Source organism: Haemaphysalis longicornis, unplaced genomic scaffold, assembly GCF_048455015.1.
Source record: "Haemaphysalis longicornis isolate Haplotype H1 unplaced genomic scaffold, Haemaphysalis longicornis Haplotype H1 scaffold_9, whole genome shotgun sequence".
Taxonomy (NCBI): Eukaryota; Metazoa; Arthropoda; class Arachnida; order Ixodida; family Ixodidae; genus Haemaphysalis; species Haemaphysalis longicornis.
The window spans coordinates 98,941,330-98,955,758 of NW_027526460.1; the positions used below are offsets into that span (position 1 = coordinate 98,941,330).

General features: G+C 44.8%; 1 protein-coding gene across 1 annotated transcript in view; it reads right to left on the minus strand.

Annotated features, from left to right (window-relative positions):
* LOC144153815 (uncharacterized) overlaps nt 1-14,429 on the minus strand; it is a 309,530-nt gene that overhangs the window by 41,531 nt on the left and 253,570 nt on the right. The window contains exons 14-15 of the mRNA XM_077685544.1: nt 13,051-13,122; nt 11,991-12,062 (exon numbers count right to left, since the gene is read on the minus strand). Of these exons, the coding sequence (XP_077541670.1) occupies nt 11,991-12,062; nt 13,051-13,122 (144 nt within the window). The remainder of the gene's footprint in view (nt 1-11,990; nt 12,063-13,050; nt 13,123-14,429) is intronic.

The following is a 14,429-nucleotide window of genomic DNA, read 5'->3' on the forward strand; positions in this document are numbered from 1 at the left end:
GAAATTCCATCGGTACCTAGGGGATTCTTTTTGGTCATATGAAGATATTTTAAGCTCCTAGCACCTCTAAATTTACATACGAATGTCCATATTGCCTCTGAAGTTCTGTCGTGTCATTAATGCATTTGTGGATAGAAGTAAAGTCAGGAGTAAATAGCGGCGTATCATCGCAGTCAAGGCAACAATAAAACATTTTTCAGTGCGTTTAAGCCTGATTACGTTCTTCGAAGGCAGAATCCTGGCGATACTTATTAACAGTTTTTTTACTGCTGCATTGTATTGATGTACCCTTCTTCGCTGCTGTTTAGTTGTCTTTTTGCTGGAATTACTTTGACCAGCTTCTCTTCTGCATCACCATATTTCCGTCTATTTCGTCGCGGTTCAAATGACGCCGACAAGCAGACCACAACACACCACAGCCAACGTAGAATCAGATCTCCAAGCAGCTAACGGGCACCTGCTCTGCTCACGTGTGCACGCACTATTCTACCACTTTTACGCTTCGAACACCCAGATTTGTAAATTTCGTTAAGCGGGTCCATTACCACTCAAACCTCCCGATACGGGATCACGACCTCACGAGGACATTTGCTAGTTTTCGTTTCCCACATTCGTTTTGAGTAGTACAATGAAGCCTAACGCCAGTCAACCAACCCCGACAAAAATAAGATATGACGGCTCTCAGAATGAGCCGCGGATACGGGCAGAATGCTGACAGAAAAGTTCTTGTAAAACTTACTGCATCAGTTTATACATTTCCTTATATGCCTGTGCGTCTGGAAGTAGAAAAATTATTTGTACAGGGCAGGCAGCGCACAACCAGATTCGGTCCACAACTTCTTTCGGAGTCGCGTGTGCACTGTGTAAGAACACTTGAAGAGAAATCCTTGCGGCAGCGAAAGCATGCCAGAATGGACCGTATTTTACCCATAATGGCTTGCGAAACCGAAATCCTGATTTAACATTTTCGAGAGATAGTGATGCGAAGGTTGTGTGAAGTTACCCAGAATCAGTTTCAGCATCACCACAACGATACCATATCAGCAGTGTGCGTTGCGTGAATTCCGTCTTATACTCTATCACGTGATGATATCGAATATTTCGTTCCTAGCGTCCTACCAGCAAAAAACCGAACATTTTTAAATTTTCGCGCTTAGCAGACCAACATTTTTAATTGTAAGTGTGCTATCGCTTCTAGTCCAGGTGATAAACCTGGCTTCCTGGCCAAATGGCTCATAGGGTACTGTACCTTAAATCAAAAGCGCACCCTAATACACGCGATGACGGCTACCATCGCGGTAGCCATGACGAGAACCCGATCATCAGTAACCTCCGAACACCCGTAATCCGAAGAATATCAATAGAAGTGGAAAAAGAATAGCAGTGGAATGCGGTAAGGTTAAATTGACTTGAGCAAACCTTTAGCCCGTTTACCTTGGGAGGAGCGCGACGCAAGAGGCACCACATTAGAGGTGAGAGGGAAAGCGAAGGGAGGCATTTACTTAGCAAATGTCGATAAAGGCTATCGTCTTTCGTCGTCATTTCCAACGAAAGGAGCAGATACGCCCATTTTTTCTAGCACACATAAAGCCATTCTAAATGATATTCTCCAGTGAAATTCCAGTAATCTGCAGTGCGTGCAGACATTTTGGCGCACTGGAGAATAGAAATGGCTAGGTTAGTCTTTTCCACAGAACTTCCAAAAATTGAAAAAGAATCGCCTATGCACACCATTGCTCTGAGCGTGGCAGTATACACTCCGGGGGAACAAGGACATCGGCATTGCGAATTCTTTCATCATCATCATCATCATCACCAGCCTATCTACGCCCACTGCAGGGCAAAGGCCTCTCCCATTATTCGCCAATTACATCGGTCCTGTGCCAACTGTGACCAATTTATCCCCGCAAACTTCTTGATCTCATCTGCCCATCTAACTTTCTGCCGCCCCCTGCAACGCTTGCCTTCTCTAGGGATCCACTCTGTTACCCTTAATGACCAGCGGTTATCTTGCCTTCGCATTACATGCCCTGCCGACGTCCATTTCTTCTTAATTTCTACTAATATTTCTTTAACACCAGTTTACTCTCTGACCCACTCCGCTCTCTTCTCGTCCCTTAATGTTACACCTATCATTTTTCGCTCCATTGCCCGCTGAGTCGTTCTCAATTTAAGTTGAACCCTCTTAGTGAGCCTCCAAGTTTCTGCCCCGTAGGTGAGTACCGGTAAGATGCAGCTGTCATACACTTTCTTCTTCAGCGACAATGGTAGGCTGCTATTCATTATCTGAGAATGTCTGCCATATGCACCCCACCCCATTCTGATCCTTCTAATTATCTCTGTCTCATGGTTGGGATCTGGGGTCACAATTTGGCCTAAGTATATATATTCGCTTACCACTTCCACTGCCTCGCCATCCATCTCAAACTGCTGTGCTGTCCCGAGGTTATTGATCATTACTTTAGTTTTCTGGATATTAATTTTCAGGCCCACGGTTCTACTCTGTTCGCCTAGTGCGGAAAGCATGCTTTGCAATTCGTCCCCCGAGTTACTTAGCAAGGCAACGTCATCAGCAAATCTGAGGTTACTGAGGTATTCTCCATTAACCCTTACTCCCACCTGTTCCCAATCCAACGTTCTGAATACTTCTTGTAAGCATGCTGTGAATAACATTGGAGAGATTGTGTCTCCTTGTCTGACACCCTTCCTTATAGGTATTTTGCTGCTCTCCCTATGGAGGATGATGGTAGCTGTAGACCCACTGTAGATATCCTCTAGTATTCTTACATAATGCTCATCTACCCCCTGGTTCCGTAATGCCTGAATGACTGCTAGGGTTTCGACCGAGTCAAATGCTTTCTCATAATCTATGAAGGCTATATATAGGGGTTCAGTATACTCAGCGCACTTCTCTATCACCTGATTGATCGTGTGAATATGGTCCATTGTTGAATAACCTTTACGGAACCCTGCTTGTTCTTTAGGTTGACTGAAATCTAAGGTTGCAGAGATTCGGTTAGCGATTACTTTGGTAAATACCTTGTAGACGACTGACAGTAAGCTGATCGGCCTGTAATTTTTCAACTCCTGCATGTCGCCTTTCTTATGGATTAGGATGATGTTCGCGTTCTTCCAAGATTCCGGTACCATTGCGCTCATTAGGCATTGCGTATACAGGTTTGCCAGTTTTTCAAGTACAATTTCTCCGCCATCTTTCAAGAGGTCTGCTGTTATCTGATCCTCACCAGGTGCTTTGCCCCCTTTCATTTCTTTCAAAGCCTTCCTTACTTTTTCGGTCGTTACTGGTGGGATGTCTATCTCCTCTGAACTACTGTCTCGTTCGGCATTATCCTGAATGTCCCGGCTACTGTACAGATCCCTATAGAACTCCTCGGCCACTGTGACTATTTTATCCCTATTTGTGATGACATTGCCTTGATTATCCTTAAGTGCATACATCTGATTTTTCCCCACGCCAAGACGTCTCTTCACTGCTTTCAGGCTACCTCCGTTCTTTACAACGTATTCGATCCTCTACATATTATACTTCCGTATGTCAGCTGTCTTACGCTTATTGATTAACTTCGAGAGCTCGGCTAGTTCTTTACACTGTGTTAAACTACCCTGTAAGACGATGACCTCTGCCTTGAAAAGAAAAAAAAACAGTGTGCTTTGGAGAAGTTTTATGCATACTTAGGCTGAGCAATGATACGAGTGTCTATAAAAAAAAACATCGCCATTCCTCGTTCTAGATTTTTGTTCCCGATTTGCTGCCTCGGCGTAGCAATTAGGCTATTCAAACGAAATGCCGGTAGACAGGAAACAGACAGTAAAGTGGTGTTCAGAGATTGGCGCAGACCCAAACGATAAATGAAAGTCTCCCTTGCGGGAGATAGTTTTCGACGCCTCCTTATCAATACAGAAAAATGCGGTCCAGTAAAAGCAAGGGAAAAAAACCGCAATGGGATTGGGCTGACCGAATAAATCGAGGGCAACACGGGCTAAAAAGGCAGCTCTGTTTTTGTATTTGTGAGGGTTCCGCATCATGTCGCTCTATCCCGGCAAGCTTTTCCTCCTTTTGACATTTCGTGTAAGGTCGTTCTTTTAGGTTCACGCCCCAAGTAGGTAAGTGTCAGCGCCAAGCAATGGAAAACACAAAGTCCAGCATCCATGCTTACAATGTGTAAAACGTTTTGCTCAATATTCCTAAATCCCACATCTCTGTCTTAGAGTCGCTGTTGTAAATTTGTAAAATCAAGATTATGAATTTACTTTCACAATACCAGCATTGTTCACTAGAATATAATGATGCTGTCATATTATCAGATATTTGTGTGCTATTTCGCACAGTTTCTGCTTCTACTTTTCTACCAGACCTGATACCAAACTGTTGATAGTATCTTGTATTAAAATACATAATGCTTTGTCGTTATTTGTTTTCACCAAGGGTGCCCCATTCTTATACTACGCTGTCTATTTTTTGTTGTCTAATCTTGCAAGGTGTTGAAAAAAAAAATAAAACGTAAATAAACATAAATAAATAAATAAATAAATAAATAAATAAATAAATAAATAAATAAATAAATAAACCAAGTTACCTTTTATACCTATATCTAAACAGCCCGCTCTCCAGGAATGATGTAACCGGTGCAGAAAGCTAGACCTGCAACAATAAACCCCCAACAATATTCATAAACAGCGAAGCTGTTAACCAAATCGTTTGTGTATAGTGTACGGAGTTAAAAATACCAAGGAAATGCCGAACGCTTGTGCACACGTGCCTCGACCGCACGTTCGGCAAGCACAGCCACTTAGGTAGTTTGCCCAATATTGGCAAAGAAAAAAAACCTTCAGCTTTCACCGTGTGCCTCGTTCGTCAAGCCAAGCATACTTTCTTAGGGAGATTGCCCAAGATCGGCCACAAAAGCACTCCGGCGACCGCCGTATAGTGGCAACACTTGCTCGGAAGGAGCAAGCCTCGTCATAGCGTGCGCCCCTCGCTCCTTCGTCCCCGTGTTGTAGTGCGCACGCACTCTGCACCGTAGAAAAGCCGCGGCTTGAATGTCGAAGCTGCTGTAGGCGATCATTGACTCCACATGGCCCGGCCGCGGATAATTCGCACGGCCCAGGGGAAAGAGGCTGCTCTGCTTCGATAGGCTCGTCGTGCAAAGCATCCGCTGTAGGCGATAAGTCGCGCTTGCCGAGTGGCGCACGAAAACGTCGACCAAAACGACGAGCTCACTCTGGCCTTGCTGAGCATATTCATTAAAATGCCATGCCGCCGACGTCAGCCCCAACACCACACCCATACTAAAAGCCAACTTTGTGTCCGTGAATTATCACTACAACAGCTTTGCCATTCAAGTCTTGCGCGTGAGTGGATGCTTCCCTGAGGTTTTTTACCTGCCCACATTTTTTGTCACAGGCTTGCTGGCCTGAACCCCCAACATAATTTGCGCCTCTGTCTTCGGACCGAGTACATATTTTCCCCATACTACAAAGCGGACGGAGAAATAACAGGTTGTGTTGCGGAATGGCTACGCATAGAGGCTGAAAAAAAGCTTAGTACAGCGCGAAAACCTTGAAATGCCTTCTCCGCAAACTATAACACAGATCCGAAATTTGCTGTCCAATATTGTGGTAGTTGTTCGAGATTTTAAGTCTGGCCCATGAATAGGTTAGGTTAGGTATAACTTTATTGATGCCTGCAAATCGACAGTTTTTACGCGCCGCGACGCGGGCCTGGCATCGACCGAGGGTTTGCTGTGACTCTGCACAGCGCCAACGCACCTGTGGCCATCAGCACAAACGCTTCAGCTTTTTACAAAGATGGCTACGTTAGATAGTTTATATTGAATTACTACAGCAGTGCAAGTTCAAACATGCAGAAGGCCCTAAGAATTGCGAAGACGCCAAAAAGTGCGAGGCGACCGCACCATCTCAGGACGTTACCGGTGATGTAAGAATAAGTTAGAAATGTGCGTGCGGTGCTAAAATGATAGCGTGTGGCAGGTGTTGGTGACGGCACGTAGGTAGATCAGTTGCACCCCAGCTGCGGAGAACTCTTCATGGAAAGCTCTGTGCGGGCAGTGTCGGCACAAAAAAGCGCCCGTCGAAGCAATTTACCTCCAACAACGAACAAACAATAGCGAAGAAATGGTCGAAAATACTAAGTAGTAGCAAAAAGGCCTCGGGTAATGATGATGATGGTTGCATTTTAATGGCGCAAGGCCAGCTGGGGCAAAGAGCGCCAAAAACAGATGGTTAGCTTCAACAGATTAAAAGTGAATACTAAAATTGAATAGCAACAGAGGTAAAAACAATAAAGACAATGGAGATGGCTGGTGTAGAGGGCCAGGTTGTGATTATGCATGATATGATATGAGTTTCAGAAATTGAACTTCTGATAGATACTTAAAAACACGTTTGACAGTAAACATTGGTTCATCGCCTAAGAAGTGCGATGGGTGGAGTGGGATTTGTTGTCTGTAGATTTCTGGAAAGTGTTTGCGTCGTGTGGTGTGGAGTGCCTTGCATGTGATTAGTATGTGAACTACGGATAGCAAAAGGCCTCGGATAAGTTTCGCAGGAGAAGCCATACTAGTTTAGCCTTCACATCACGCTAACATGTTTAACTGCCCCGAAGGATTTTTAAGGCACATACCTTAGGCTATGTTCAGACTACTTACGCAAAAGTCTTATCGTGATATGTGGACGTAAAATTACACCATCTTCCCGTGGGGAACCCTGATGAGGATGCGAAGCATCGTGGCGGTTCCATATGGTTCCATTGTGTTGCCGTTATGTTGAGTGATCTGGTTTTTACTAGCGCCAGAGGGAATTCCGCGTCCGGGTCCACACCGGTGGCAAAGACACGCAAGTGCTGTTGTGTTACGGTGAGTTGGCGGTGGTTCTCGAGGCGCCGAAACTCGCCCATCATGTTCTTGTCGATGTTGTCTCTGTGGTAGAATCGGTAGTCTCCGTCAGCTTTGGTGAGGTAAAGGTTGTTGACATTGGTGCACCGGCTGAGAGCAATGTACACGCCCTCCTCTTCGCAGCTTTGTCTTCTCGTTCTTTTTCTTCTTCGGCGGTTCCCCTACGGGAAGATGACGACGGTGGTTGAAGGCGAACCTATCTCGTGATGGCTTCTTTGGTTGGCCAGTCCCTAGGGGCATCCTGCCACAATCAGCATCAGAGGCGCTGGGGACGGGGCTGGTTGAGCTGCCAGGCGCGTGGCGCTTCCTGCCACAGCTTTCCCACGGGAAATTCAGCATCCCCCTCTAAAGTTTTCAGTTCGTCGTTTCCGTTGACGTTCAGCTTCGCGTGCCTTCATTGTATCACTAGCTTCTTGACGTAGTTTGAATGAGTCAAGGACATAAGGTGCGTTCGTAGCGCTTGCTCCTGTCCCGGATTTGTAGCGTAGTGGGAAGAGCACCGCGTACCTCCCGTTGCGGCCAGAGAGTCGTGGTTTCGAAACCGGGCGCCGCTAACTATTTCTTTTTTTAAAGTGTAGTATCGCGGAGCTGTGGGTGTAAGGAGGAGAGTTGCGCATGCGCAGTGAGCGTCTGGACGGCGCCGCCATCAACGACGGAGGACCAGGCGAGCCTAAGAAATGCTCCGCATTTAAAAAAACGGCGTGTCACACAGCTCGGTTGGCTGAGACGTGAAATGACGTCATTCCTTAAAGTTAATACGACAGCATCGGCAGCAGTCTGGACGCAGGCCTTAGTTTCCCCATTGTGCGGAAACCGAAAGCTGCTGTAGCTATTCGTGTTGCTGTTGCTGTCCTGTAAAGAAAGCGGTTGCCGCCGTAAAGGGGAGATAAAAAGTCCTAAGGGAACTGAGCTCAGCTCAAGTGATTGAAAGTGAATGCCTTGCATAAAGGAAAATCTTCTTCAATGCATCGTGTCTGCGTCTGGTTTTTTGCTTTTATTTCTCCGTGTTTGTGCGCGAGTTACGATGAAAGTTCGTGCTTCTACATTGCATTTGTCTCTTTCTACGTTTTCGTTTCTTCGTCTATTGGCATGCAATACTTCGACACGCAGGCACGGGAAACTTCGCGCTGCGGCTTCCCCAAAATGAGAGTTCAGGGCTGGGGTGCACGCGTGCAGATAATGTGCGTGATGTTCAGTTGTATTCGTGATATGACGTCGGCGTTCATTTCAGTAGGCTAAGCCTTGTTTCATTGCTATGAACGTAATGATGTAGCGCGGTAATACTGCATCGGACTCGTGTTTTGGAGACCCCGCTTCAGTTACACTACCAACTTCTGTCGTGCGAAACGCAGCTTGCTGAATTCACGCACGCTATACAAAACTTCATGGATGAAAACATTCAAACAGATGCCATATTTTTAGATTTTTCAAAAGCATTCGACCGTGTCCCCCATAACCAATTAATCCTTAAGTTGTATAACCTTGGAATTCCTGTCAACATTATTTCTTGGATCAAAAACTTCTTAAAAAACCGCAAGCAATACACTAGCGCAAATAACTACAACTCTCCTCCTCTCTCTGATGTAACGTCGGGCGTTCCCCAGGGTGCCTGTCTCTCCCCTCTGCTGTTTCTAATTTACAATAATGATTTGCCTACTAACATATCATCAAGATTAAGACTTTTTTCAGATGGCTGCGTTCTATACTCCCCCATTTGTAATCCAGACGACAGCGCTGCTCTTCATAAAGATCTCCAAATGATTGCAACCTGGTGTAACAAATCACTCATGCCGTTAAACGTAACAAAATGTAAAGCAATGTCGTTCCCCCGCAGACGCAGCACACCTCATTACGCCTACAGCATTGATTCAGTTTCGATTAGCTCTACATCTTCATACAAATACCTCGGATTGCATATGTCATCGTCACTTTCATGGGCAACTCATATACAAACTATCTGTTCCGAAGCCTCACGCACACTAGGATACTTGCGCCGTAACCTGAAATTAGCTGCGCCAGATATAAAATGTTAGCTTACCAAACTTTTGCGAGACCGAAACTCGAGTATGCCTGTTCAATTTGGCACACCTGGCAATCATATCTTACTAACGATCTAGAACGAATCCGAAACCACGCCGCCCGTTTTATTTGCTCCCACTATTCTAACGATATCAGCGTGACCGCACTAAAGAATAATTGAACCTGCCATCACTTGAATCTCGTCGATTTGTTTGTCGGCTCAGCCTGATCCACGATTTCGTCTATCGCCCACAATCACGGCACGCTCTCTTGCAACCATCACACAGAACTTCATTCCGCATTAACCACAGCCACCCTATAGCACCAATCAGCGGCCGCACCTCAGCCATGAATAACTCCTTTTTCCCCATCGGAATTACCCTATGGAACAACCTGCCTGATAACATTGTCAAGTGCGGCAACCGCCAAACCTTCCGAAGTAAACTTAACAGTCACATGTCACAACCTGAGTAAATGCAGCTAACATATGCCCTTGCAGATTACTTTTTGGAGCCATGTATTTTGCCTTTATGTCTATTGCAACACTTTTTGTGCCACTCTGTTTTTATTTTTATTTTTTTTCTGCTGTTTGTGTTCATGGTTGAGCAGAAAATCATACCCTGTACGCCCCCCCCCCCCTTATGTAATGCCTTCGGGCCTTTAAGGTGGACATAAATGAAATGAAATGAAATGAAATGAAATGAAATGAAACTCAAATGTGTATATTCGTTTCAACACGGAGGCCCTTTTAGGTACCGCATGATAGAAACAGCGCCGGTTATTCGTACAATGGGGCACTTATGGCTTTCGCCCTGAATACTCAGTTGACTTCGTATGAGAACCAAATCCGGGTTGCCTGAGTAGGAGCCTTGTGTGCGCCAACTCTGTACGCTGCATCAGTGAAACCATGCTTTGCTTAGTGCGTGCGTGGATGACGTGATATGGCGTGACAGCTGAACGTGACCGCGGGTGAGTAGAAGTGCACGATATAAACATAGAACTTTGATTTAGGGAAGCTTGAGAGTGAAGTGTCACAAGCATACCTGTGGAAGTATTTCACATTTCAACACAGCAGACCGAATGCGTGAGCTCATGCTGAATTGTGGTGGCCCCGCCTGAAATATAACTCATGAAGAGCAGTTGATAGCAAGTAAGCATGGTAAACAAAAGCGTCAAGCGTAGATAACGCTGTAGCTCAGTTCTACAAGCAAAGATAAAGAGCCATTAAACAGATTACGATGTTTAGCGCCTGTTTTATCAAGAATGTGCTTTAATTCCTCCCCCCTACCTTTTACACTTGTACTTTGTAACCCTTTATAAACGTTTTGATTTTTCGCTTCTAATAAATCACTTGTTAGTTTGCGCTTGTGCTGTCCACGTCGTTCGTTTTTATTCCTTAAAAGTGTGTTCTTAGTAACCTCAAGCGCAGTTTTCAAACATGCGGAACCAACTAGCCCAATTCATCACCTTACTAGCATTTCTCTCGGAAAGACAAAAAAAAAAAAAAGAAAGCGAAGAAAGACGAAAACACGATGTCGCCGTAAAAGAGGTTTTATAAGTATCACGTTGCCTTTGCCTTGAAAGCCCGAAAGCCGACCTTATTGCCTCCAAAAAATGTCTTTTTATATTGTTGTTCGCGCGTGTATCTGGGTTCGGATCGACACGCCCTTTTAAACGGCTTTTGTTTTTTGTGACAAAAAATACCCAAACATTTTGACTTAAAAGAGCGCCGGTTGTGACTTTTATAGTTGTTCCTTAAATTATTCCTGGGGTTTCCTTCAGCAAATTTACCTTGCATGGGTCGGGTTCCCAGTGCTAGTAGCTTGACAAGATTCTCCAACATATGCATATCTCGCTCATCTGATTGTAATGGTCGAACTGAACTGTGTAGTTGTGTAGGGGCACGACTAGCTCAAAAATGTGTCAAATTACCGACGCCAGAAATGCAGAGCTTGATTAAAATGTAGAGGTCAGCCCCAATAATTAGAGGGCTCGCTTAGTTAAAACTTGTTGAACAAACGAAGGTGAATGAGCGAAAAAAAGTAATAAGTGTGAATAAAGCCGCGTACATTCACCTTAGTATATCGAAAAAGGAACATAACACCTTACAGAAGTGCAGATGCACTAGGTCGCTATGCAAAACGTGACCTTCGCAACCGGGAATCAAGTTTTTTAACAGGATATTTGTACTACTTGCCGCGGTGGCTCAGTTGCTAAGGCGTTGTGCTGTTGAGCACGAGGTCGCGGGTTTGATTCCCAGCCGCGGTGGCCGCTTTTCTGATGGAGGCGAAAAGCAAAAACGCCCATGTGTGCGAGATTTCGGCGCACGATGAAGATCCGCAGGTGGTCAAAATTAATCCGTAACCCTCCACTACGGCCCACCTCATCGCCTTCGTTGTGTCGGTACGTTAAGCCCTTCAATCAATCAAGGATTTTCGTACTTTTACATATTCCCAAGAAGCACACTGCGCGCATTGGAATCAAAGAACCATCGCCAAGCTTCGTACCATGAGGAAAAAGCGCAAGCTTTTGTCCCTATTCATGGGTCCGCCAATGCCCAAATTTTCAAAAATGCCTCGTACGCTGCTGCATGTCAGCAAGGTCCCGGCAATAGGATAATTTCTGCCTAACACTCTCATCTTTACGGCATACGCACATCGCTGATATTCCATTCAGCTGAGGTTAGCTTAGACAAGGAGTTGCAGGCCCTGCAGATGTTGCGCGCGGTGTAGCACACCACCAAGTAGCCTGAGCAGGCACAGCAGAAACCGGAAATTGCATTCGGGCTCTAGCGATCCAAGAAGCGCGCACTTGCTGCATCCTGCCATGCCCGCAGCTGGAGTTTCACTCCACGTCGAACGAAGAAAAAAACGTTTGTCCTCTCGGAACAGCCAATGTTTATACGCGGAAACAATCTATCTGGGATGCCGAGAAATACGTTCAGCAATTCGTAGTTTGGGAGGAGAAGCGAAGCTATGTTGGACGTGACGATGTCGGCGACGAATACGTATTTAGGATCTTATCACAAGAACTCACATGTGTGTGATGTTCAGGAGGGGTGCGAAGAGCGCTGGAGAGCACGTTCGGAAGAGGTTGTTCCTGAGGTTCCTGAAACACGAAGCAGACATATCTTTAGTAAAAGGACTGTCAAACCAGTATAACACAGTGAACTACATCTTCAATTGGTGTCTGACATTTCGCACTCTCTTTGTTAACGTACAATTGGACTCCCTTGCGGATGACACAGAGCCAGTCGTGTGAATGAGATAATATCGCGTCCTACAATATATACGATTAACCAAGGAAACAAAACTTCCTTAACGATCCAGTGAGACTGGCTAAGATATATCTTAAAATGAATTATATTTTTTCTACTACAAGAAAAAAGAAGGCGCAATTCAGGAGATATATAATAGAAAGTGTTTTTGTAAACTATACCACTCGATAAGTAAACCTTAGGGGACCACAAAAAAGGCTGAAATATACCAATCGAAGGATATGTGTCAAACGAAAAACAATATTCGGTGCCGATATACTGATAGAAACATACATGAGCTACTGTGGCTCGCTCGAGTGTGCTAATCTTTTCAAGGCAGACATGGTTGATGGAGGCAAGGAAAGGTTAATTTTCGCGGAAAAAAAGGTTGCGTCATTAAACTTTGGCTCCGGGCATGGGCCTGTTTGTGGCTTTCATCTATTTGTAGACAAGTGCAACCTAAAAAAAATCACCACCTTTGGCACGTACGGGCGTGATACCAAGAAAGGAATTTTTTCTAAACAGCTCACGTTTTTTCTTCACGAGTTTGCTATGGTACTGAAAAGAAATATTCATTGTTGTTTTACTGAGTAGAATAGGCAACAATTGACACCCGATCAACTCTCTTTACATTTAGCCTTCCTTCTAGTTTTTGTAACCGAGCAGTTTTTGCTAAAGTATCTATTATTTTTCTTCGCAATATCTATCTTAGATTCTTGCGCAGAAATCGGCTCTGGACGCATTCAGGAAGTATTTGCCTTTCGGCCTTGCTTAGAGGTAAAATACTGGTCAAAAAACAATGCATTGTAAGGGCATGAATCTAACGGGGAGACAACTTACAGGGACTCGATGTTGACTAAAGGCCAGAAAGTGTCGTTGCTCATGGCTCCAATCCGGTTTCCTTCCAGATCTCTACGAAAAAACAGACAGCATAGCGATAGCTGCATTAAAATGTTTCGTTCTCTTTTCATGCCAGTTTGGAAGCCGATGCAGAAGGTATTACATCACAGAACCATTCCTTAAATCAGATGTTTGGGCCAGGAAATTGAAGAGGCTTAATGTAAATATTTTTTGCATGTTGTCCAAACAAAAAGAGTCCATTGACCCGCCCTTCTTCCTTAGCGCCTCCAACTGGTTGCGTTCCTTGTAGCGGTTCGGCCATGATGGCTGCGATCATTTTGAGGTTGCAAACCGTGTGTTCATGCTATTTCTGCGATGAATGAAGAAAACGTTTCGGTGCAATCAACCTATGCAAATTCCAAATGCAATGAAATACAAAAAATTTGCAGCCCCTTTATCACAAGAAAGATGGTTAATACACGAACCTTTCTTCCATGCAAACTGAGTCAAATTTCAATATCCCCCATGCAAACTGCGTCAAAGTCAAAAATCCAAACTGCTTCGACCGTGTTGGAATGGCACAAACGGATAGACGCCGGCTTCATAACGCATGGATTCTCAGGTACGATTCCAACCAAGGGGGCATTTTTTTTCTTAAGGCGCCTGTTTTTCCTTTGGTGGAAACCACTTTTGTAAGTTGGATTTCCTGCAGTGCCCTTTTGGCGGGACGATGGACGGCGCAAGTGAAGCATGAGGACCTTCGATTTAAAGAATGAGCAGATAGTTCAGCGGTGCCTTTCTCTGGCTTCTTTGTTTGCATTTTCGTGCTTGTTTTTTATTCATTATCAAAGTATAGCCGCTCGCCCAATTCACTGTTTTTTTCAAGGGGAGGGGGCATTGCCTGTTCTCCCGCACCCTCTATACAAGGGATACGGAACGGGGAAGTTATAAATCACACCATCTCCCTTTAACTATCATTGCAAGTATATTGTTACCCAAGCCACACACCCCTCTGCCATTTTTCTGGTTATGCTTCAAGACTGAAGACGGATGCTATTTGCTATGTTCATGTGCAAACTTGTATATTTATGATTATGCTGGTCACTGAGGCTTGTAGTGGTTTTTTGGGCTCCGTCAAGCTGCTTAGGCTGCTTTTACCCAGGAAACAGCCCGGTTTTATCTGGAAAGCAAAACTAGATTGAATTGAAGCAGATTTTGGACCATATCGGCGTATAACTCTCCACGTGATCGCTGAGTGCGCTACGGTGGTCAAACAAGGCAAGCTTGATTTATTGCCATGTAATAGCACTTTTGACACCAAAACAACCAATTGTAGTAGATAAAAAAGTAAGTTATTCATGTTAGTCGTCACTCCCAAA